Consider the following 24,629-nt stretch of genomic DNA (forward strand, 5'->3'; position numbering starts at 1 on the left):
GTCTTTCATATATGGCCTTTATTATGTTGAGATATGATCCCTCTATTCCTACATTGCTGACCGTTTTTATCAGAAATGGATGCTGGATTTTGTCGAATGCTTTTTCAGCATCTATTGATATGATCATGTGGTTTTTATTCTTCATTTTGTTTATGTGGTGTATCACGTTTATTGATTTGCGAATATTGTACCAGCCTTGCATCCCTGGAATGAATCCCACTTGGTCGTGGTGAATAATTTTTTTGATGTATTTCTGGATCCGATTTGCTAGTATTTTGTTCAGGATTTTGGCGTCTATGTTCATCAGGGATATTGGCCTGTAGTTTTCTTTCTTCGTAGTGTCTTTTTCTGGTTTTGGAATTAGAATTATGCTGGCCTCATAGAATGTGGTTGGAAGTCTTCCTTCTTCTTGAATTTTTTGAAATAGTTTGAGGAGAATGGGTGTTAGTTCTTTTTTGAATGTTCGGTAAAACTCCCCTGTGAAACCATCTGGGCCTGGGCTTTTGTTTGCTGGGAGAGTCTTGATTACCTCTTCAATTTCCTGAGTTGTTATTGGTCTGTTCAAGTTTTCTATCTCTTCCGGGAATAGTTTTGGGAGACTGTGTGTTTCTAGAAATTTGTCCATTTCTCTGAGATTGTCGAATTTGTTGCCATATAGTTGTTCATAGTAGTTGTTAACGATCTTTTGTATTTCCGTGGTGTTGGTTGTTACTTCTCCTCTTTCATTTCTGATTTTGTGTATTTGGGTTCTCTCTCTTTGTTTCTTGGTGAGTCTAGCTAAGGGTCCATCTATCTTGTTTATCTTTTCGAAAAACCAGCTCTTTGTTTCATTGATCCTTTGAATTGTTTTTTTGGTCTCTATGTCATTTATTTCTGCTCTGATCTTTACTATTTCCTTCCTTCTACTTGCTCTGGGGTTTTCTTTTTGTTTGCTTTCTAATTCTTTAAGCTGTGAGGTTAGACAGTCAATTAGAAATTTTTCTTGTTTTTTGAGGTAGGCCTGTAGTGCTATGAACTTCCCTCTCAGAACTGCTTTTGCTGCATCCCATAGATTTTGTGTTGTTGTGTGTTCATTTTCATTGGTTTCCAGGAAGTTTTTAATTTCTTCCTTGATCTCCTTGGTGACCCATTCATTGTTTAATAACATGCTATTTAGCCTCCATGTGTTGAAATGTCTTTGCATGTTCTTGTTGCAATTGATTTCTAGTTTCATGCCATTGTGATCTGAGAAGATGCTTGATATGATTTCAATCTTCTTGAACTTGTAGAGATTTAGTTTGTGTCCTATCATGTGGTCTATCTTTGAGAATGTTCCATGTGCACTTGAGAGGAATGTGTATTTTGTAGTTTTGGGGTGTAATTCTCTGTAGATATCTATTAAATCCATTTGGTCTAGTGCTTCATTTAGAGTCTCTGTTTCCTTGCTAATTTTTTGCCTAGAGGATCTATCCAGTGCTGTCAACGGGGTGTTGAAGTCCCGTGCTATGATTGTATTGTTGTCGATTTCTCCTTGGAAGTCCTCCAGAAGATTTTTAATATATGTTGGTGCTCCTATATTGGGTGCATATATGTTTATCAGGGTTATATCTTCCTGTTGGATAGATCCTTTCAATATTATGTAGTGGCCGTCTTTGTCTCTAGTTATGGTCTTCATTTTGAAATCTATTTTATCCGATATGAGAATTGCTACCCCAGCTTTTTTTTGCTTTCCATTTGCTTGGAAAATTTTTTTCCATCCCTTCACTTTCAACCGATGTGAGTCTTTTGTTGAGAGGTGGGTCTCTTGTAAACAACATATAGATGAGTCATGCTTTCTTATCCAATCAGCTACTCTGTGTCTCTTTATGGGAGCATTCAATCCATTTACGTTTAAGGTGATTATTGATATGTACTTATTTATTGCCATTTTTGTTTAGTGTGGTTCTATTTTTCTTCCCATTTCTACTGCTAATTACAGCAGTCCTTTTAACATTTCTTGCAGTGCTGGTTTGGTGCTAATGTATTCCCTTAGCTTTTTTTGTCTGGGAAGCTCTTTATTTGATCTTCTATTTTGAATGATAGCCTTGCTGGGTAGAGTAGTCTTGGATTCAGATTCTTGTTTTTCATGACTTTGATTACTTCATGCCATTCTCTTCTGGCCTGTAGTGTTTCTTGTGAGAAGTCAGCTGAGAGCCTTATGGGGTTCCCTTTGTAGGTAACCTGTTGCTTATCTCTTGCTGCTTTTAGGATTCTCTCTTTGTCTTTAATTTGTGGCATTTTAATTACTATGTGTCTTGGTGTGGGCCTGTTTGGGTTCTTCTTACTTGGGACTCTCTGTGCTTCTTGGACTTGAATGCCTTCTTCCTTCACCAAATTAGGGAAGTTTTCTCTCACTATTTTTTGAATATATTCTCTATCCCTTGCTCCTTTTCTTCTTCTTCGGGGACTCCTATGATGCGAATATTATTACGTTTCCAGTTGTCCCATAGTTCTCTTAAGCTGTCTTCCTGTTTTTTAATAGTTTTTTCCTTTTGTTTTTCTGATTGGTTGATTTTTTCTACCCTGTCTTCTAATTCACTGATCCTGTCCTCAGCTTCCCCTACTCTGCTTTTTAAACCATCCAATGTGTTTTTCATTTCGGATATGTCATTTTTTATCTCTTCTTGTTGGTTTTTAATTTCCATTTGGCTTATTTTCAGTGTCTCTATGTCCTTACTCATGCTGTTCAGCTTCCTCAAGATCATGGCTCTGAATTCTAGCTCTGTTAACATGCCTAATTGCTCCACATTGATCTCATCTTCGGTGGAGGTGTCTTGCTCTTTCATTTGGCTTCTGTTTCTGTGTTTCACCATTTTAGCTATCACTGTGGGCTTTGGAGCCTGTCAAGTTCTCCCTGTGGGTGTTGGTGTTCTGCTGTTTGTGGCTCCCTCTCCTGTGTTTAGATGAGCGAGGGAGGACCCGCGTTGAACACCACTGTCAAGTCTTACTTTCCTGGTTAAAGTTGCCAGCCCAGGAAAGGTACTGTTATCCTCTAGCTTTTTGCCTGGAGGCTAGCGGTCTAGGTTAATTGATCAGTTTTGGGTTGTCAGTTGATTGAAAAACTCCCTCTGGTGCTCAGTCTAGGGGCTTTCAGGAGGGTGGGGCAGATGCTGGTTGTTAGTGAGCCTCAATTAGCACTTCAATGGCCCACAGGGTGGGGTTGGATCTCGGAGGGAGGGGCTGCTGCCTCTCCCCAGAGCCCTGGGAAGGAGCAATGTGGCCACCGTCCTGAGTGGCTGCACTCAGCCAAAGCTCTGAGCGCCCTCCAAACCCCGAGTGTCCCGACACAGTTCCAGTCCAGTCCGCCCTCCCTCCGCCGGAGCCCAAGGTGAGTGGCTGTGGCTGTTTCAGCCTCTGTCCCGGCTGCGCTGCGGGGCCGCCTGGGAGTGTAACCTGCGGGCGCCGCTTACAGCTAAGGCCGCTGCCGCGCTGCCGACCGTGGGCTCCCAGCCCCGTCTCCCGCCTTCGCAAGCCTACCGGGATGGAGTCAGTGTCCCTCGTTGTATGGTCCTCGCAAGCTGCTTTTCTGTTGCTTTTTCCTGTCGATTTGTCTGTGTTATAGTTGTAATTCCAGTTTGGTTCTGGGAGACGGTCTGTGTAGCTCCGTTCACTCCGCCGCCATTTTTCCTATCTCTAAGGTATTTTTCATATCAGCCATGTCATTCTTTATTTCCTCTTGATTTTTATTCATAGCTTCTACCTCTTTTTTTTAAGCTGATGTAGTTCCCAGTGAACTCTTTAAAATTCTCATTAAGTTGCTTGTAGTTCTCACTAAAGTGTTTGAGCACCCTTAAAACCACTGCTTTAAATTCTTTATCTGACAAATTGCTTTCTTCCATTTCATGTTATTTCCTTTTCTGGTGACTCCTCCTTTCTTTCATTTGGGTGTTGTTTCTTTGTCTCCCCATTTTAGCAGTCTGGTGGTTCTAGGCCTGGTGAGTGATGTTGGGATGTGTAGGCAGGTCATTGTGTATCAAATAAGGCCTCTCAGACTTTTTTGGTGTGTGGCACTTCTTGCTTGCTGTGGGTCCTGGTGGATTGACTACTGGTGGCTGGTATTGGTCTGTCGTGATAGGCTCTGCTGGGATGTGCTATTGCCTGGTGGGCCTCAGCTCCTGATCAGCTGCTGCTCGTGCTGCTTGGGGAGAGTGTCAGCTCTTGGTTTGTGTTGCTACTGCTGGTGCTTTTGCCTGGGGACGCTCTCAACTCCCAGTCCTCTGCTGCTGTTGGGGGCTGAGGATGCTCAGCTCCCAAGACTTGGCTGCTTCTTGGGCTGTGGCATTGCTCCTGATCAACCATTGCTGATGGTGCTGGAGATGGGTCTCAGCTGTTGATCTGTGCTGCTGCCGCCTGGGAATGGATGTCCACTCCCGAGCCTCTGCTGCTGGGGGTGTGTCTCAGCTCCTGAGCCTCAGCTGCTATTGGGGTGGGGCTCCACTCCTCTCTAGTCACTGCTGCTATGGGGGAAGGTTCTGGGCTCCCAATCTGGTGCAACTACTGCTGGGGATGGTGCTCAGCTCCAATCAGGCTGCTGCTGTGGGGGATGGTGCTCAGTTTCTGGCCATTGCAGCTTCTGCAGCAGGCACCTTGACAGTGCCACTACTATGCGCTGGCCTGCGTTGTCACAGCGGGGTCCACTGGTCTGGTGGTGCAAGGTGTACTGGTTGACTCAGGACTCTAGGCCTTAGCTGCTCCCATTGCCTCTTCCCAGAGAAGACCAGGGAATCTTCCAAAATAGCAGGGCCTCCTGGCTACGCAGGGAGAAGCGTCCTGACAAGCCTCTTATCCCGGCAGTCAGCTGCTCCCCATCCAAAGCACAGGAACCCTCTGCCCCATGTTTCTGCACTGCTCAAGGTTGCTTATCCACACTCACATCCACTCACACTCTCTCCCACACTCACCCTCGCTCCGGTCCTGCCTGCCACCATTTTTTTCTCTTCAACTCTTTATTTTAATTATTTATCCCATCTACTGTTTTTATTTTCACCATCATGATTTGTTTTATTTTCCAAGATCTCTAATATAATTATTTCACTTTTATGTTTTAATTTCTGATCTAGGAGGAATTAGTTGTGGTAAAAGGAGCAAAGTTGAGATTAAAATTTCCTCTCCTCCCCCAATGGCAATTATCCACACTTTGAAATGCCATTTTAACATATGTTAAAGTCTCAAATATAACTTATAATAAATAATAATTACTGCATACTTATAAAATTCACATAACAAACTTTTGCAGTAACTTTTATTATTCATTATTTATTTATTTATTTTATCCTCACCCGAGGACATTTTTGCATTTATCTCCAGATAGAGCGGGAAGGAGAGAGGGAGGAAGAGAGAGAGAAACATTGATGTGAGAGAGACTCATCGACTGGCTGCCACCCCCACAACCCCATGGGGACGGGGATAAACTGCAACTGAGGTACATGCCCTTAGTGGGAACCGAACCCGAGGCCCTCTGGTCTGCGGGCCGACTCTCTAACCGCTGAGTCAAACCAGCCAGGGCTGCATTAACTTTTATTATTATTCTCAATTTGTAGTTGAGGAAAGTGAGAGATAGAACAACTCATTAAAATTATGATTTTAAGTGAGGAAAAACTTTACATGTACTCTCAGGTTTAGGAGCTGGTGCCAATGAATTAAACTGGTAAAAGATAGATTAACAGGACAAAAGATTAATTTCACATGCACATGGGGGCTTTCAGAAAAGAACTGAAAACCTAAAGAACTGGTTAGGGCGGGGAGATTATATACCATTAAAAAAATTTTTTTTTCTTTATTGATTTTTAGAGAGAGAGGAAGGGAGAGGGAGAGAGAGATAGAAACATCAATGAGAGAGAACATTGACTGGCTGCCTCCTGCATGCTCCCCACTGGGGATTGGGCCCACAACCTGGGCATGTGCCCTGACTGGGAATCGAAATGGCGACCTCTTGGTGCATGGGTCGACGCCCAACCACTAAGCCACACCAGCCAGGCTATATACCATTTTAACAAAGGATAATAAGTTGTGAGAAGTGACTGGACAAAAAGAAGGGATTTAGCTTCTAGGGGTGGTAATTGGTGGGAAAGTAACCATATGGGGGAAACTAACGGAAGAAGATAAGTGTATTTTTATGCAAACTTATGTCAGTGAAGTCTCCAATGATAAGAGTCTTCCTCTCTTAGTATGGGAGACGGAATGAGACAACTTCAAAAAGGGAGATTTATGCCCTGCTTTTAGGTAGATAAAAGGAGGGTAAAGAGCTCCTCCTGTGGTTGCTGTTTCTTAGTTGTCTTCAGCTCAAACTAATCCTCATGCTAAATGATGTATTTTGGAGTGACATGTTATAATTCCCTGTACCATAAAAACATATTAACAACCAAGTATTTTTAAATTAGTTTTAAAAATTCATGTTTTCTGTAATGCCATGACTGAGTATCCTGATGTTGGAGAGAAAACAGAAGCGCAGACAGTACAGGAGACTTGTCTAAAGTCATATTGGCAGACGAAAGATACATGTCTCCTAACATTTTAATTCATTCTCCTTTGTAGTTAGCCATTTGGTCACCTGAGGGTCCTTGGAGAATCAGTCTTTATACTGAAATCTATTTCATTCACTACAGTCATAATTGTGTTCCTCAAGTTCTGTTACTAAAACTGCTGTTAAAAAAGATCTTAAATCCTGGCCGGTTTGGCTCAGAGGTTAGAGTGTTGGCCTGTGGACCAGAGAGTCCCAGGTTCAATTCCTGCTAAGGGTACGTACCTCAGTTGCAGTTTGTTCCTGGCCCTGGTTGGGGTCATGTGAGTGGCAGCCACTCGTGTCTCTCTCACATCGATGTTTCTCTCTCCCTCCCGCTCTATCTGAAGATAAAAATGCAAAAAAAAAAAAAAAAAAGATCTTAAGTCCAAAGAGCATTCAGACCACCAGATTCAGCAATTTGTGTAGTGATAATTTGACCAGTTCTGCCTTTAACAATGTGATCTTTGTAGGAGCTCTTATTTTCATTTGAAAATACTCATTGTACTGTTTTTGGAGGCATACTTTAAGTGACAGTTTAAGGATGGAGTCTTGCTGGTGACTAGCCCAGTGTGGTAAAAATACAGCTACTCCCCTAATTATAGCCATATGGCTTCATTATTAGAGTATTAGGTATGTAGTTTAGAAAAGCACTGTACACATCAGTTCTTCCTATTCTTAGAGAAAAATACTTTCCTTGTTTCCTTTTATAGCCTGTGTGCATTTGAATTTCAAAGGCAGGAATGTTGCATGGTAAGCCTCTTGGTGACAGAGTAGTTATGGTAAGGCATGAACAAGCTGCCTTTCAAGGCAGTCTGGGAGAATAATGCAAAATTTAATAACTCAAAATCACTTTATTAAAACACATTTTAGGAGACTTATTCTAACAGTGTTGTTAGTACTTCATCTTGTTTGTGTTTGCAGTGCTTGTAAAAGCAAATTAATAAGGATTCGAGTTCAGCAGAACTTGAATTTTGTCTGTGTGAGATTTTCACAGGCAGAAATAACAGCCCTTATTGAGGCTAGTGGAGTTATGTAAGCCAGAAAACAACTTCCTCTTTCCCACACCTAATTATCACGGATTCCTATGGATTAGACTTTCTTAATACCAACGGAATTTTCACCCTTGTCTATCTCCACCAATAATGTACCCTCAACACTTCTCTCTAGGTTTACTACAATGGTCGCCTATTGGATGTCTTTGTTTCTGTCTTGCCTTCATATGACCCATCTTGCATACACTTCCCAGTGAGCTTTGTCAAGTGTGAAATTGATATCACTTCATCCTTAAACATCTGTTCACATCCATTGCTTATATGTTAAAAGCCAGGTGCCTCTCCTTGGTATATAAGGTCCTTTAACATCCGAGGTTTGCTTACCGCCAGCCTTCTCTCCTACTTTTCTCTTTTAATGTATTTAAAGCCCTAATTATAATTTTCTGAATGCAGCATGCTGGGCCCTTTAATTCTATTTGCCTAGAATGCTTCACAACATCTCACTAGTCTGACTGACATCCTTTACAATTCATCTTAACTGTGCCTCTTTGGGAAGCCTTCTCTAACGTATTCTCCCCATTTGGGATTTACCCTCATCCACATTCTCCAACAGTAGGGACTAAATAGTTTTTCTCTACCCCAAAGGACTATATTTGTCTGGCTTATCACTTTATTGTCATTCTGTATTGTACTTTTTTAGCTTACCCATATTTCTCTTCTGACAGACTTTTATATTCCTAGAAGCCAATGACTATTATAATCTTTTTTAAGTAGAGTATTTAGTAAGCATCAAAAAATGCTTTTTGAAAACAAAAATCATCACCTGAGGATATTTTTCCACTGATATTCATTTATTTATTTTTTATCCTAACCTGAGGACATTTTTTTTTTTTTTTTTTTTTTTTTGCATTTATCTTCAGATAGAGCAGGAAGGAGAGAGAGGGAGAAAGAGGGAGAGAGAAACATCAACGTGAGAGAGACACATCGAGTGGCTGCCACCCACATGACCCCAACTGGAGCCAGGGACAAACTGCAACTGAGGTATGTGCCCTTAGCAGGAATCAAACCCGGGACTCTCTGGTGAGCCAAACTGGCCGGGGCTTATTTATTTTTTTAACTCATCTTTATTGTTGAATGTATTACAGATGTCCACCCCCTCTTTTTTTTCCCATTGACCCCCTCCTCCCCAATCCTGCCCCCCTCTTGCCTTCCCCATGCTATTGTTGGTTATGCATATATGCATAGAAGTTCTTTGGTTTATTTCACCCCACCCACCTTCCCCGCTTCCCATCAGTATAACAACCAGTTTGTATTTCTTAATTCCTTCATCTTTTTACCCATCCCCCCAGTCTCCTCCCAGCCCCTGCCCATCTAGCAAGCAACAAAAAGTTTTCTGTATCTATGAGTTTGTTTCTGCTTGCTCATTTTGTTTTTCGAGTCAATTGTTGATAGATATATATTAATTGCCATTTTATTGTTTGTATTTTGTTCTTTTGCTTCTTCAAGAAGACCCTTCAACATTTCACATAATACTGGTTTCGTGGTGATGAACTCCTTTAGCTTTTTCTTGTCTAGGACACTCTTGATATGTCCATCGATTCTAAATGATAGCTTTGCAGGATAGAGTAATCTTGGTTGTAGGTCGTAGCTTTTCATCATCTTGAATATCTCTTGCCACTCCTTCTGGCCTGCAAAGTTTCTTTTGAGAAATCAGCTGAAGGTCTTATGGGAGCTCCTTTGTAGGTAGTGAACTGCTTTTCTCTTGCTGCTTTTAAGATTCTCTCTTTGAATTCAACCTTTGGCATTTTGATGATGATGTGTCTTGGTGTGGACCTCTTTGGGTTCATCTTGTTTGGGACTCTGTGCTTCCTGGACTTGCATGTTTGTTTCCTTCATCAAGTTAGGAACTTTTCTGTCATTATTGTTTCAAATAGGTTTTCAATTTCTTGTTCTCTCTCTTCGCCTTCTGGCACCCCTATGATGTGAATGTTGGCATGCTTGAAATTGTCCCAGAGGCTCTTTACACTATCCTCATTTTTTTTTTTTTATTCTTTTTTCCTTTTGCTGTTCTGATTGGGTGTTTTTCTTTCTTATATTCCAAATTGATGGTTTGCTTCTTGGGTTTACCTACTCTGCTATTGATTCCCTGTAAATTATTTTTTATTTCAGTTATCCTTCACTTCTGACTGGTCCTTTTTTATGTTGTTGTTCTCACTAACTTCCTCAGAGGTCTTCTTAAGTTCTTTGAAGGCCTCACTAAGTTCCTTGAATGTCTCACCAATTTCCTTGAGCAGCCTTATAATCTGTGTTTTGAACTCCGCTGATTGATTGCTTATCTCCATTTGGTTTCATTCTTTTTCTGGAGTTTTGTTCTTTTCTTTCATTTGGGACATGTTTTTTCATCTCCTCATTTTGGCTACTTCCCTGTGATTGTTTCTATGTATTAGGTAGAGTTGCTATGTCTCCTAGGCTTTGTAGGGTGGCCTATTGTTGTAGGTGTCCTGTTGTATCCAGTGTCACAGCCTCCCTGATCACCCCAGCTGGGTCCTCGAGGTGCACCCCTAGTGTGGACTGTACACACTTCTGTTGTAATTGAGTCTGGATTGTTGTTGGCATGTCAATGGGAGGGATTTTCTTGGGCTGATCAGCTGTAAGGACTGGCTGTGCCCACTGACCACTGGCCTCTGACTACCTTGGAGGATGAGCTGTGTAGGGGCCAATCACACTGAGCAAGACTTACTTCAGCAGGGTTCTGGTACACACTGAGTCCAGTCATTGAGTATGTCACTTGTGGAGGTGGTTGGGTAGTGGTGTTTCGATGTGGTCTGAAGTTGTCCACTGGGTGTACTGGCTCTGGGGCAAGGTCAGCCTTTGCCTATGTTCTATCTGGGGCCACCCAGCATAAGCTACAAAGTCATCTTCAGTTGGCTGCTTCTTGTGCTGGGCTTGGAGGTGCCCAGTAAAAGCCAAGTTGTGAACCAAGGCTGGCTGCTCCTAGTGCCAGGCCTGGAACCATTTAAAGAGAGTTATGGGGCTCGCTGAGACCAGATGCTGCTTGTTTGAGAGATTTTAGGAAACTCTGAAGCAGGATCCAAGACAGGCTAATCCTATGGTAAAATCTTTGGAAACAGCTTGGGTGGGCCCGAAAGTTGGGTGGGGCGGGGCCTCAGGGAATCATCAGGGTGGGGCCAACAGTGTGAGCCAGGTTGCTGGAGTCCCACATATAGCGGCCGTCTGCCGACTCAGGAAGGGCTCACCACAGGAACAAAGGCCCCTGACAGCATGTCTGTCCAGGAGAAAGCTGCCTCTCCAGTCCTATTCTCAAGGCCAGATAGGTAGTTCTTCCCAATATGTCTCTGGTGCCCCTCAAGCTGCCTCCCCACCGAGCTTAGAGGGAGCAAGTCCAAGTAAGTCCATGTGCGGGCCCTTTAAGAGGATTTGCCTAGGGATCCAGCAGCCGCAGCCTCCCTCAGCCTCAGTTCCCGCTGGTTTTACAGCCCGAAGTAATGGGGACTTCTCTTCCTGGCACTGAAACCCTGAGTTGGGTGCCTGGTTTGGGACTAGGACCCCTAACTCCTCAGGGAGGACCTTCCCAGCCGAGGTGTCCCTCTGATTTTTATCTGCCACACGTGGGTGTGGGACCAGCCCCTCCTCCTCTCCTACTCTCCTACCAGTCTCAATGTGGCAGCTGCTTTAATTTCGTAGTAGTAGGACTTCCATTCAGCTCGATTTCAGGTGCTTCTGAATGATGGTTGTGTTGTAGTTTAGTTGTAATTTTGATGTGGTTGTGGGAAGAGATGAGACCATGTTTACCTATGCCACCATCTTGACTGGAAGTTGGAATCTCCACTGATATTTTTAGATAGAGTGGGAGGGAGGGAGGAAGAGAGAGAGAGGGAAACATTGATGTGAGAGAGACACATTGATTGGTTGCCTCCCACTCAACCCCAACTGGGGCTGAGGATTGAACTTGCAACTCCTTGGTCCTCAGTCTGATGCTTTAACTGCTGAGCCTAACTGGCCAGGGCAGTGAATGCTTTTGTTTTTTTTTTTTTAAATATATATTTTTATTAATTTTTTTTTTTTTTTTTGGTTATAGAGAGAGGAAGGGAGAGAGATAGGAACATCAGTGTGTGAGAGAGAAACATCGGTTGGCTGCCTCCTGCACGCCCCCTGGGGGAGATCAAGCCTGCAACCTGGGCATGTGCCCTGACTGGGAATCAAACTGGGAACTCTCAGTCCATGGGACGACGATCATTACACTGAGCCACACCAGATTGGCGCAGTAAATGCTTTTTTAAAAAATTATTATTTTGAAATAATTTAAGACCTATAGAAAAGTCAAGTATAGTAAAAAACTACTGTGTACTTTTCTTCCAGATTCCCCAAATGTTAACATTAGTCCATATTTGCTTTATAGTTCTCTCTCTCTCTTTTTATGTTGTATTTTTTCTAAGCAGTTTGAGATTAATTTGAAAGCATGATGCCTCTTTAACCTTAAATACTGGAATGTGTTTCCCAGAAACAAGAACATTTTCTAATGTAACCAGAATACAATGATCAAAATCAGGAAATTAGCATTGATAACAACATTATCTACTAAAAATGTTTTTTCTTTATTGACTTTATAGAGAGAGGATGGGAGAGGTAGAGACAGATAGAAACATCAATGAGAGAGGACATCGATTGGCCACCTCCTGCTTGCCCCTCACTGGGGATGGGGCCTACAACCTAGGCATGTGCCCTGACTGGGAATGGAACCATTGACCTCTTGTGGGGTTGATGCTCAACTACTGAGCCACACCAGCTGGGCAACATTATCTATTGACAGACCTCAAGCACTACCAATTATCCCACTGATGTTCTTTTATAGCAAAAAACTATAATATAATAATATGTTTTTTTTCCTTGGTCAGGATTCAGTCAAGCATACATGATGCATTTAGTTTTTTAAAAAAAATATCGTTTATTTTGGGAGTCAGGCAGTTCATCAGTCTTTCTGTGTATTTTATGACCAGTTATTTTATAGAATATTTCTCAATTTGGGTTGCAGAAAAAACGTGTGAAAAACTTTGAAATGGATCAAAAGATTACTGGGTGTCTCCAAGGAGAACCAAAAGTTGCCTGGCATACCTATCTTTCAGGTTATCTGATTTCTTTGTGGCTCTAAGCCTTTCATTATAGTCAAGCTCTTTTATAGAGCTGGGGGTAATAGAAAACTGATAGCAATGCAAAAGATTCTTGTCCATAGAAATTTCAAATTATTTCTGGTGGAATGCATTTGATTGTTGCTATTAACCAGTTTTAGTAGTTTTTGTGTTTACTTGTTATTACATTTCAGCATTCCTTATTTGACTATATGAGTAGTACTTTGGATTCTCCTAAGTACTACTTGTTATAATGTTTTACTGGTTTTGTCATTTAGTGAATAAGATAAAAATCTTTTACACATGTTTATTTTATACCTGTGTAATAGTTATAATTATACTTTAAAAATTTTCTCCTTTAACAGAGTTTATATAATACTTCTTCATTATTAGGTTAACTTTATGCTGTTTTGGTAAGAATACTACAAAAAAGTAATTTTGTTTTCTCAGTACATCATATCAGGAGGGACATGATGTCTTTTTATCCCATGACCAATGCTGTTTACTTGGGTCACTTGGTTAAGGAGATATCTACCTGGTTTTCCTACTGTAAAGTTACTATTTTTTTTTCTGTAATTAGTGTCTTTTGGTGAAATACTTTAAGAATATGTTAATGTTCTATTTCATATCAAACTTTCGTTTACTGGTTTTAGCATCCATTGATGATCCTTAGCTGAATCAGTTTTTACTATGATGGTCACCAAATGATGATTTTCTAGCCTTTTTTAAAAATATTTTTTACATTTATTATTTGTCATTCTAGTGTAAGGAAGTGTTTTTCTTTTTTCTCAATCAATGATTTATGTTAGCGTGGACACATCGATTTCTATTTTATTCTGTGGGTTATAATATGTTCCCGTTATTACTATGTTGATATCAGATTGTTTCAGATTGGGTGGTGGACCCTCTGTGGGCTCCTGTGTCCTGACATGTTAAGGCCATGGTTTCAGCACTTCCGTACTTCCTGGCCCAACAAGATGTGCCAGGATTATGTCTACGCAAGAACGCCCAAACCTATAAACAATTTAATAAGAGTTTATTAACTTTTTACATCTTTTGTATGCTTAGCTATACTCTTGTGTTATGTATGGGGTTATACTATTTTTATTCCTGGGGTTTTTAAGGAAGAATGTCAGGAAGAGTTTTCGCTTTTTTATGTTTAGGTGTAATTAATGATGCTAGGTATTAAAATGTTTTTGAACTTGTGTATCTTATGGATTTTTCTATCATGTGGATAGTCTGACACATTCTATTCTTGTTTTTAGATTGCTGAAGCTAAAGGAGATGTTTAACTCAAAGTTTGGATCCATTCCGAAGTTTTATGTTCGAGCACCAGGAAGGGTCAACATAATAGGTATTTCAAAAGTTCCTTCTCTAATTTTTTTCCTCCTTTGGTAAGATCCCAATTTTTGTTGATACATTATTTGAAAACATTTTCCCAGGAGAATTGAAACAATAGAATATTTCACATATATCTATAATAGCAAGATAAGTGTTTGCATGAGGAAACAAACTATACTTTGATCTTTCCCAGTCCATGTTATTAATGTTAATTTTACCCATTCACTTAAAAAATTTATAAATTTGTTGAAACTAGTTATTAATATTGTTTCATGAGGGATGAAAATATTTTTTTCTGCTTCAGGTAAAATGTTTAGACTGTGGTGAGTAATTTTGATGATTTTACATTGACTCATTGGATTACAAGAATACTGGGAAACCCTATAATTCCTCCCTCTAATAGTGTGGTGACATAAAGAATGATTCCTTTTTAAAAAAAAATTTTTTTTCTTTTTTTAGAAAAATTAATTAATTTATTTTTGTTATAGATGTTTCTCCCCCCCCCACTGATTACCCCCTCCCCCTCCCTCCCCACCCTGTCCCCAGCTTTGTTGTCCATGTCCATTGTTCTTGCATACATGCATATGAGTTCTGTGGTTTATCTCTCCCCCACCAACCCCTCTTCTGGGGATTGTCAGTCTGTACCCCACTTCCACATCTCTGGGACTACCCCATTCCTCAGACTGTTATGTTCTTTATATTCCACAAATAAGTGAGATTATATGATACTTGTCTTTCTCTGTTTGGCTTGTTTCGATTAGGATGATACTTTCCAGGTCTCTCCATATCGTCTCAAAGGATAAGAGATCTTTCTTTCTTATAGCTGCATAGTACTCCATTGTGTATATATACCACTGCGTTTTTATCCATTTGTCTACTGATGGACACTTGGGCTGTTTCCAGATCTTAGCTATTGTATATAGTGCTGCTATGAACATGGGGGTACATATATTCTTTCTGATTGGTGTTTCAGGCTTCTTAGGGTATATTCCTAGAAGTGGGGTCACTGGGTCAAATGGCAGTTTAATTTTTAATTTTTTGAGGTAACACCATATTGTTTTCCATAGGGGCTGCACCAGTCTGCATTCCCACCAGCAGTGCACTAGAGTCCCCTTTTCTCCACACCCTCGCCAACACTTGTTGTTTGATGATTTGTTGATGGCGGCCATTCTGACAGGTGTGAGATGATACCTCATTGTTGTTTTAATTTGCATCTCTCTGATGATTAGTGATGATGAGCATTTATTCATATGTCTCTTAGCCATTTGTATGTCCTGCCAAATTTTCCCTGTGGGTATTGGTGTTCTGCTGTTTGTGGCTCCCTCTCCTGGGTTTGGATGAGCAAGGGAGGATCCATGTTAAACACCACTGTCAAGTCTTATTTTCCTGGTTAGAGTTGCTAGCTCAGGAATGGCACAGTTATCCTCTAGCTTTTTGCCTGGAGGCTATCAGAGCCTTGGGTTCTCAGTTGAATGAAAAACTCCCTCAGGTGCTCAGTGTAAGGGGATTTCCCGAGGGTGGGGCAGATGCTGGTTGTTAGTGAGCCTTAGTTTGCATTTCAATAGCCCACCTGGGTGGGGTTGAATCTCTGAGGGAGGGGCAGCTGCCTCTCCCCAGAGCCCTGGAAAGGAGCAATATGGCCACCGTCCTGTGTGGCTGCAACTCAGCAAAAGCTCTGAGCCCCCGTCTAAATCTCGAGTGTCCCCACACAGTTTCAGTCCAGTCTGCCCTCCCTCTGCCGGAGCCCAAGGTGAGTGGCTGTGGATATTTTAGCCTCTGTCCCAGCTCTGCGCTGTGGAGCCGCTTGGGAGTTTAACCCAAGGGCGCTGTTCACAGCTAAGGCCGCTGCTGTCTGTGGGCTCCCAGCCCCCTTCTCGCGCTTTCGCAATCCTACCAGGATCAAGTCAGTGTCCCTGGTTATATGATTCTCGCAAGCTGCTTTTCTGTTGCTTTTTCCTATTGATTTGTATTTATTTTAGTTGTAATTCCAGTTTGGTCCTGGTAGACGGTCTGTGTAGCTTCCATTCACTCTGCCGCCATTTTGGAATCTAGGTCTAGTAAATTTTTGATGGAGTCTTTGGGGTTTTCTATGTATTGTATCATGTCATCTATGAATAATGACAGTTTCACTTCCTACTTTCCAATTTGGATCCCGTTTATTTTTTCTCCCTGTCTGATTGCTGTGGCTAAGGCTTTCAGTACTATGTGAAATAAGAGTGGCGAAAGTGGACATTCTTGTCTTGTTTCTGTTCTTAAGGGAAATGCTTTTAATTTTTGCCCATTGAGTATAATGTTAGCTGTAAGTCTTTCATATATGGCCTTTATTATGTCGAGATATGATCCCTCTATTCCCACATTGCTGAGCCTTTTTATCAGAAATGGGTGCTGGATTTTGTCGAATGCTTTTTCAGCGTCTATTGATATGATCATATGATTTTTATCTTTCATTTTGTTTATGTGGTGTATCACATTTATTGATTAGCAAATATTGTACCAGCCTTGCATCCCTGGGATGAATCTCACTTGGTCATAGTGAATAATTTTTTTGATGTATTGCTGGATTCGATTTGCTAGTATTTTGTTCAGGATTTTGGCATCTATGTTCTTCAGGGATATTGGTCTGTAGTTTTCTTTCTTTGTAGAGTCTTTTTCTGGTTTTGGAATTAGAATTAAGCTGGCCTCATAAAAGGAGTTTTGAAGACTTCCTTCTTCTTGAATTTTTTGGAATTGTTTAAGGAGAATGGGTATTAGTTCTTTTTTGAATGATTGGTAAAACTCCCCTGTGAAGCTGTCCAGGCCTGGGCTTTTGTTTGCTGAGAGAGTCTTGATTACATCTTCCATTTCTTTTGTTGTTATTGGTCTGTTCAAGTTTTCTATCTGTTCCCGGTTCAGTTTTGGGAGACTACGTGTTTGTAGAAATTTGTCCATTTCTCTTAGATTGTCAAATTTGTTGCCGTATAATTGTTCATAATATCTTAGCAATCCTTTATTTCTCTGGTGTCAGTTATTATTTCTCTTTCATTTCCGAGTTTGTGTATTTGGGTTCTCTCTCTTTGTTTCTTGGTGAGTCTAGCTAAGGGTCCATCAATCTTGTTTCTCTTTTCAAAGAACCAGCTCTTTGTGTCATTGATCTTTTGAATTGTTTTTTTGGTCTCCATGTCATTTATTTCTACTCTGATTTTTACTATTTCTTTCCTTCTACTTGCTCTGGTGTTTTCTTTCTGTTTGCTTTCTAGTTCTTAAAATTGGGAGGTTAGATGGTCAATGCGAAATTTTTTTGTTTCTTGAGGTAGGCCTGTTGTGCTATGAACTTCCCTCTCAGAAGTGCTTTTGCTGCATCCCATAGATTATGTGTGGTTGTGTGTTCATTTTCATGGAAGTTTTTAATTTCTTCCTTGATCTTCATGTTAACCCATTCATTGTTCAATAATATGCTATTTAGCCTCCATGTGTTCAAATGTCTTTGCATGTTCTGGTTGCAAATGATTTCTAGTTGCATGCCATTGTGATCTGAGAAGATGCTTGATATGATTTCAGTCTTCTTCAACTTGTAGAGACTTAGTTTGTGCCCTAACATGTAGTCTATCTTTGAGAATGTCCCATGTGCAGTTGAGAAGAATGTGAATTCTGTAGTTTTGGGTTGTAATTCTCTGTAGATATCTATTAAATTCATTTGATCTAGTGCTTCATTTAGAGTCTCTGTTTCCTTGCTAATATTTTGTCTAGAGGATCTATCCAGTGGTGTCAACGGGGTGTTGAAGTCCCCTGCTATAATTGTGTTGCTGTTGATTTCTCCTTTGAAGTCCTCCAAAGATTTTTAATATATGTTGGTACTCCTAAATTGGGTGCATATATGTTTACCAAGGTTATATCTTCTGTTGGATAGATCCTTTCAATATTATGTAGTGGCCTTCTATGTCTCTAGTTATGGCCTTCATTTTGAAATTTACTTTATCAGATACGACTATTGCTACCCCAACTTTTTTTTGCTTTCTGTTTGCTTGAAAGATTTTTTTCCTTCCCTTCACTTTCAACCTATGTGAGTCTTTTGTTGTGAGGTGGGTCTCTTGTAAACAACATATAGATGAATCATGCTTTCTTCTTCAATCAGCTACTCTGTGTCTTTTTATCAGAGCATTCAGTCCATTTGCATTTAAGATGATAATTGATAATGTACTTATTTATTGCCATTGTTGTCAAGTGTGGTTACATTTTTCTTCCTATTTCTTCTACTAACTACAGTAGTCCTTTTAGCATATCTTGCAGTGCTGGTTTGGTGTTAATATATTCCCTTAGCCTTTTTTTTTTTTTTGTCTGTAAAACTCTTTGTTTGACCTTCTATTTTGAATGATAGCCTTGTTGGATAGAGTAGTCTTGGATTCGGGTCCTTGTTTTTCATGACCTTGATTACTTCATGCTACTCCTTTCTGGCCTGTAGTGTATTTGTTGAGAAGTCAGCTGAGAGCCTTATGGTGGTTCCTTTGTAGGTAACCTGTTGCTTATCTCTTTCTGCCTTTAGGATTCTCTCTTTGTCTTTAATTTTTGGCATTTTAATTACTATGTGTCTTGATATGGGCCTCTTTGGGTTCTTCTTACTTGGGGCTCTCTGTGCTTCTTGAACTTGAATGCCTTTTTCCTTCACCAAGTTAGGAAAGTTTTCTGTCACTATTTCTTCAAATATATTCTCTAACTCTTGCCCATTTTCTTCCTCTTCGGGGACTTCTATGATGCGAATATTATTACGTTTCTAGTCGTCCCACAGTTCTCTTAAGCTGTCTTCCTGTTTTTTAATTGTTTTTTCTTTTGGTTTTCTTATTGGTTGATTTTTTTCTACCTTGTCCTCTTATTCACTGATCCGATCCTTAGCTTCCTCTATTCTGCTGGTTAGTCCTTCCAATGTGTTCTTTATTTCTGCTATGTCATTCTTCATTTCCACTTGGTTGGATTTTAATGTTTCTATCTCTCTACTCATGGTGCTGATGTCCTTACTCATGCTGTTGTGCTTCCTCAAGATCATGTCTCTGAACTCTACCTCTGATAATTTGCTTAGCTGCATTTCATTGATCTCATCTTCAATAGAGTTCTCTTGTTCTTTCATTTGGGATTTGTTTCTTTGTTTCACCATTTTGGCTATCTCAGTGGGTTTTGGGGCCTGCCAAATTTTTGCTGTGGGTGTTGTTGTTCTGCTGTTTGTGGTTCCCTCTACTGGGTTTGGATGATCCTGGGTGGGCCTACGTTAAACACCACTGTCAAGTGTTACTTTCCTGGGTAGATTTGCAAGCCCAGGAAAGGTTCAGTTATCCTCTAGCTTTTTCCTGGTGGCTAGTAGTCTCAGTTGCTCAGGGCCATGGAATGTAGCCCTGGTGTTCTGCATAAGAGGATTTCCAGAGGGTGGAATAGATGCTGGTTATTAATGAGCCTCACTTTGCATTTCTTTGCCTCACCTGAGAAAGGCTGAATCTCTGGGGGGGGGGGTGCTCCTGCTTTCCCCCCACAGCTCTGGGAAGGAGCACACTTGCCACGGTCTTTTGTGGGCACAGCTCAGCAAAAACTGAGTGCCCTCCAAATCCCGAGTGTACCCACAGAGTTCCAGCCCAGTCTGCCCTCCCTCTGCCATAGCCCCCAGGTGAGTGACTGTGGCTATTTTAGTGCTCTGTCCTGGATCTCTCTACTGTGGAGCGGGCTTGGTCTTTATTCCCCAAGGGTGCTGCTCACAACTAAGACTGTTGCTGTCTGTGGGCTCCTAGACCGCCACCCTCTCGCACCTCCACAGATCCCACTAGTGTCCCTGGTTATATGGTCCTGTCTTGCTGCTTTCCTGTTGCTTTTTTCTGAGGATATGTCTTTATTTTAGTTGTAATTCCCGTTTGGTCCTGGGAAATCGTCTGCTTAACTTGCATTCACTCTGCCTCTATTTTTCACATCTGTTATGCCTATTTTGTGCACAGCTTGGTCGCACAGGCCTCTCTGGTGCCCCTGCACCCTGCAGGTCCTGGGGATAACTAGATCTCACAGTCTCTGCTGGGTCGCACAGGCCTCTCTGGTGCTTCAGCACCCCGCAGGTCCTGTGGGTAACTGGACTGCATTGTCCCTGCTGGGTCTCACAGGTCTCTCTGGTGCCCCAGCTCCCTGCAGTTCTCGCAGGCGGGCTACAAGAACTGGCTGCGACCACTATGAAAGATCAGCTGTGCAGGGGCCCATCCCACCAAGCAGGACTTACTTTAGAGGGGCTGAGGTGCCTGCTAAGTTGCTTGTGGAAGTGGTTGCGTGGTGCTTTGACATGGTCTGAAGCTGTCCACCAGATATGCTGGCTGTGGGGCCTCCCAGGAGGTGCAGGCCAAGGTCAGCCACTGCCTATGTTCTGCCTGGGGCCACCCAGCATGAACTAAAAAGCAACCTGCAGATGGCTGCTACTTGTGTTGGGCTTGGAGTTGCCCAAAAGAGGCCAAGCTGCGAACCAAGACCAGTTGCTGCTAGTGCTGAATCTGGCGTCACTTAGTGAGAGGTACAGGGCATGCTGAGGCCAGATGCTATTTGTTTGTGAGATTTTAGGAAAATCTGAAGCATGAGCCAAGACAGGCCATGTGTATGGAAAAGCCACTGGAAACAGCTTGGGTCGGCCCACAAATTGGTGGGGCGGGGCCTCAGGGAATCACCAAGGAGGGGCAAATAGTGTGAGCCAGGTTGATGAAGATTTAAATACGGTGTTCCCCTGCTGGCTCTTTGGGGAAAGGGCTTAGAAAAGGAACAGTGGCCCTGGCTGGTTTGGCTCAGCAGTTGGAGTGTTGGCCTGCGGACCAGAGAGTCCCGGGTTCAGTTCCTGCTAGGGGCACGTACAAGGAAAGGAAGGGAAGGGAAGGGAAGGGAAGGGAAGGGAAGGGAAGGGAAGGGAAGGGAAGGGAAGGGACAGTGGCCTCTGCCAGCACTCCTGTCCAGTTCCTCCAGGTATGTCTCTGGTGCCTTTCGAGTGCTGCCCTAGCACTGGAGCTCAGAGGGAGTAAGTCAGAGTAAGTTTGTGCACAGGCCCTTTAAGAGGAACTGTCTGGGACTCCAGAAGCCCTCCATCTCACTCAACCACAATACCTGCTGGATTTTACAGCCAGAAGTTAATGAGGACGTCTCTTCCTGGCACTGGAACCCTGGGCTGGGAGTCTGGTGTGTGTCTGGGACCCCTTGGTCTTAGGGGGAAACTCCACAGCTGAGACATCCCTTCCAATTTTTATCTTCTACATGTGGGTACAGAACCAGACCGTTCTGTCTCCTCCTTTCCTACCAGTCTCAATGTGGCTTCTTTATATCCTTAATTGCAGGACTTTCATTCAGCTAGATTTCAGGTGGTTCTGAATGATAGTAGTTCTGTAGATTAGTTGTATTTTTTATGTGGTTGTGGGAGAATGAGAGAACTGCATTTACCTACACTGCCATCTTGACCAGAAGGAAGCCTATTTTATTATTTTAAAGGACACACCAATGTAGAAAGAAAAGGCTTGTTACCTGTAATAATATATAAATAGTATTTGTTTAAAAATATGATTTTGCAGTTGAGTTGCCTTCCATTCATTTTGTTTCTTATTTGATCAATATCTGCCATAGGAACAATCAGCTATAAAGACCTGGTATGGGGAAATATAAATGAGCTTGCTTAGCCCATCTTTCTTTTTTGTATTTTGGAATTGTTGTTTTGTATTTAAATCTTATGAATGACAACCTTGAGTTTAAGTGGTAATTTGAAGACATTATGGTATAACAGAAAAAAGTTCTTCCTGGTGTTTCAGGGAGGAATTAGAATGAAAAGAATAATTTTCTTTCTATATATAAAGCAGTACAGATTAAATATTCTTTTTCCAGCTTCTGTTTCTTCATTCTAGCTATGTGTAGCACATTTAACACAACTTATTAGTGCCAGTATAATTTGTTAGACATTTGGTTAGACCACAAAGAAAAATAAAGCACAGTCCTCACTTTTGGTGAGCTCATTCTCTAGTAAGGAAGATAGGGGGACTCACATAATGTTAACAGAGGAAGAGTGTGCTAAAGTCTTTAGTCATTCATATTGTAAAAGTTAACAAAAGAACAATAGAGAAAGGAGATATTGCTTCTCCTGATGCTTCATGTAGCTAGTCACATAGCGAATATTTGAAGGTGTTCATTGTGAATTAGAAAGTGGAAAAAATTTGTGAAGGTTTAAAGAAGTCTAAAAATTAATAGAAAATAATAACTAATATACTTCTGCTAACAGATGTTCCTGGCTCAGATGTCTGAGAGAAAAAGAAAACTGAATCACTTTCTGCCCATAGTATTTTTATTTTTCTGTTAAAACCTAGCTTGTGGTCAAGTTTTTCCTGTGTGTCGACTTATGTTTCTCTTGTGTTATATGTTTTCAATGATAAAAAATGCTTTCTCTTTGTTTCTAGGAGAACATATAGATTACTGTGGGTATTCTGTTCTTCCAATGGCTGTAGAACAAGATATGTTAATAGCTGTGGAACCTGTGAAAACACACACTCTTCAACTGGCCAATATGAATTCCTTGTACCCGTGAGTATTTAGGATTGCTACTGCGTGTGTGTGTGTGTGTGTGTTTGTATTTGTACCCAAATGAACTCTTTAGGAGATATCACATTTATAAGAAATTATTTAATTTATTGAAAATTTTTATCTGATTTGCAAAAGAATCTAAGGCTACTATTTAATATTTGTTTTTTTTTGTTGTTCATTTGCTCATTCATTTAAGAAATATTTACTGAAGATATACCACGTGTCTGACATTATTTAGGTACTGGGCAATACAAAAGTGAAAATAACTCTGTCCTTGCCCAGAAGGTATTTATCATCTATTGCAGTAATTATTTCCAGCAAAGTCAGAGCTGGTGTCTTTCTTATGTTACTAGGGCACCCTCTAATTCTCTTGTCATAGCATTTTAGCATGCTGTATTATCATTGTCAGCTAGCTTTCTCATTTCCCCCAGTGGATTATAAGCTTTGTGATTTCAGGTACTTTTGCCTCTCTTCTTCAACGCTGCAGCCTCAGTGTCAAACATAGAGTGGTATATAATAGATGTAATTTTTTAGTACATATGCTTTATTAAGTTAAGGATATACTTTTTGCTGTTACTGTTTTGAATTCTTAGTTTGCTAAGATTAAAATAATAATTAATGGGTATCAAATTTTATTAAATGTCTAATCAATAGTGAAGATCAGTTTAAAAAATATTATGAATTATACTGATGAATATTTAGTATTGAACAGTCTTTTCATTCCTGGGATAAGACCTACTTGCTAATAATATATTATGATGGATTTGGCTTGCTAATTACAAAAACAGATTTTGGCATATAATTGGCACATTATATTTTTTGTTTGTTGTTTATTGGACAGTGTGCCTACAGTAATGTTTATTCTGCAATTATTTTATGTGCAATTATTTTGATAAGGCATTATACCAGGTTGTGCAAGATATATAAATTCCTTTTATATGGAACTTATTATAAAAGATCCTCATTTTTCTATTTATTTTGCATAGTTGAGAATATATCTTATGTACATTTTGGACCCTTTAAAGAAAACTTTACATTATCTCAAACACAATTTTGTGTCATTGTTTGCAAACATTTAAAATTGGGTGCCGCCCTGGCCAGTTTGGCTCAGCGGTTAGAGCATCGGCCTGCGGTCCAGAGAGACCCGGGTTCGGTTCCCGCTAAGTGCACATACTTAGGTTGCAGTTTGTCCCCGGCCCTGGTTGGTCGTGCGGGTGGCAGCCACTCGATGTGTCCCTTCACGTCGATTTTTCTCTCTCTCTCTCCCTTCCTCTCTCTCCCTCCCACTCTATCTGTACAAAAAATGGAAAAATATCCTCGGGTGAGGATAAAAAAAAACTGGGTGCATAATAATTTGTCATATCGATTTACTCAAATTCACTTAACAATTCCCATCATGATAAATATGTGGTTTCAGTTTTATTTTATTTTTTCATGGTAGCAGAGCCTGAGACAGAGTAGGATGAAGGTGGAGTATTTGGGAAATGATCCCAGGAGTTGTAGTGAAAGAGCATGGAGAATGAGCTAAGGAAGCAGAGGTGAATTATCAAGGCAGGTAGTCTCTGCTGAAGATAAGGGGCTTTCCTCCACCAGGACCCTAGGAAGTATGCAGCATGCCTCCCAGAGTTCTTCACATGTTGGGGAGCATTCATTGCATGGAGATACCAGAACTTGTTATCTATTCACCACTGATGGGCATTTAGATAATTTCAGTTTTGGCTATTATAAATAATGCTGCAAAGAATAATTGTTTCCGAATCTATGTGCAGACATGTGTTTCATTTTTCTTGGGTAAATACCTAGGAGTGGACTGTTTGGTTTACTTTTAAAAAAAATTTTGCCTAACTATTTTCCAAAGTGGTTACATTCCCACCACCAGATTATGAGAGTTGCAGTTGATCCACATCCTTGCTAACATGTCTTGTTAAATTTTAGCCACTCTCATAAATGTGAAGTAGTAGTGCATTGTGGTTTGTAATTTCTCTAATAATGTTGAACATATTTTCACATATTTATTTGTTATCTGTATAACTTCTTTGTTTAAAAGTCTGTCCAGCCCTGGCCGGTTTGGCTCAGCGGTTAGAGCGTCGG

At 40.9% G+C, this 24,629-nt stretch overlaps 1 protein-coding gene across 1 annotated transcript in view; it reads left to right on the plus strand.

The window, feature by feature from the left end:
* The window catches only part of GALK2 (galactokinase 2), a 151,896-nt gene that overhangs the window by 20,914 nt on the left and 106,353 nt on the right, over window positions 1–24,629 (plus strand). Inside the window, exons 2-3 of the mRNA XM_036255452.1 lie at window positions 13,925–14,013; window positions 22,415–22,538. Coding sequence (XP_036111345.1) covers window positions 13,925–14,013; window positions 22,415–22,538 — 213 coding nt within the window. The remainder of the gene's footprint in view (window positions 1–13,924; window positions 14,014–22,414; window positions 22,539–24,629) is intronic.

The sequence above is a fragment of the Molossus molossus genome, unplaced genomic scaffold (genome assembly GCF_014108415.1).
Source record: "Molossus molossus isolate mMolMol1 unplaced genomic scaffold, mMolMol1.p scaffold_m16_p_1, whole genome shotgun sequence".
Taxonomy (NCBI): domain Eukaryota; kingdom Metazoa; phylum Chordata; class Mammalia; order Chiroptera; family Molossidae; genus Molossus; species Molossus molossus.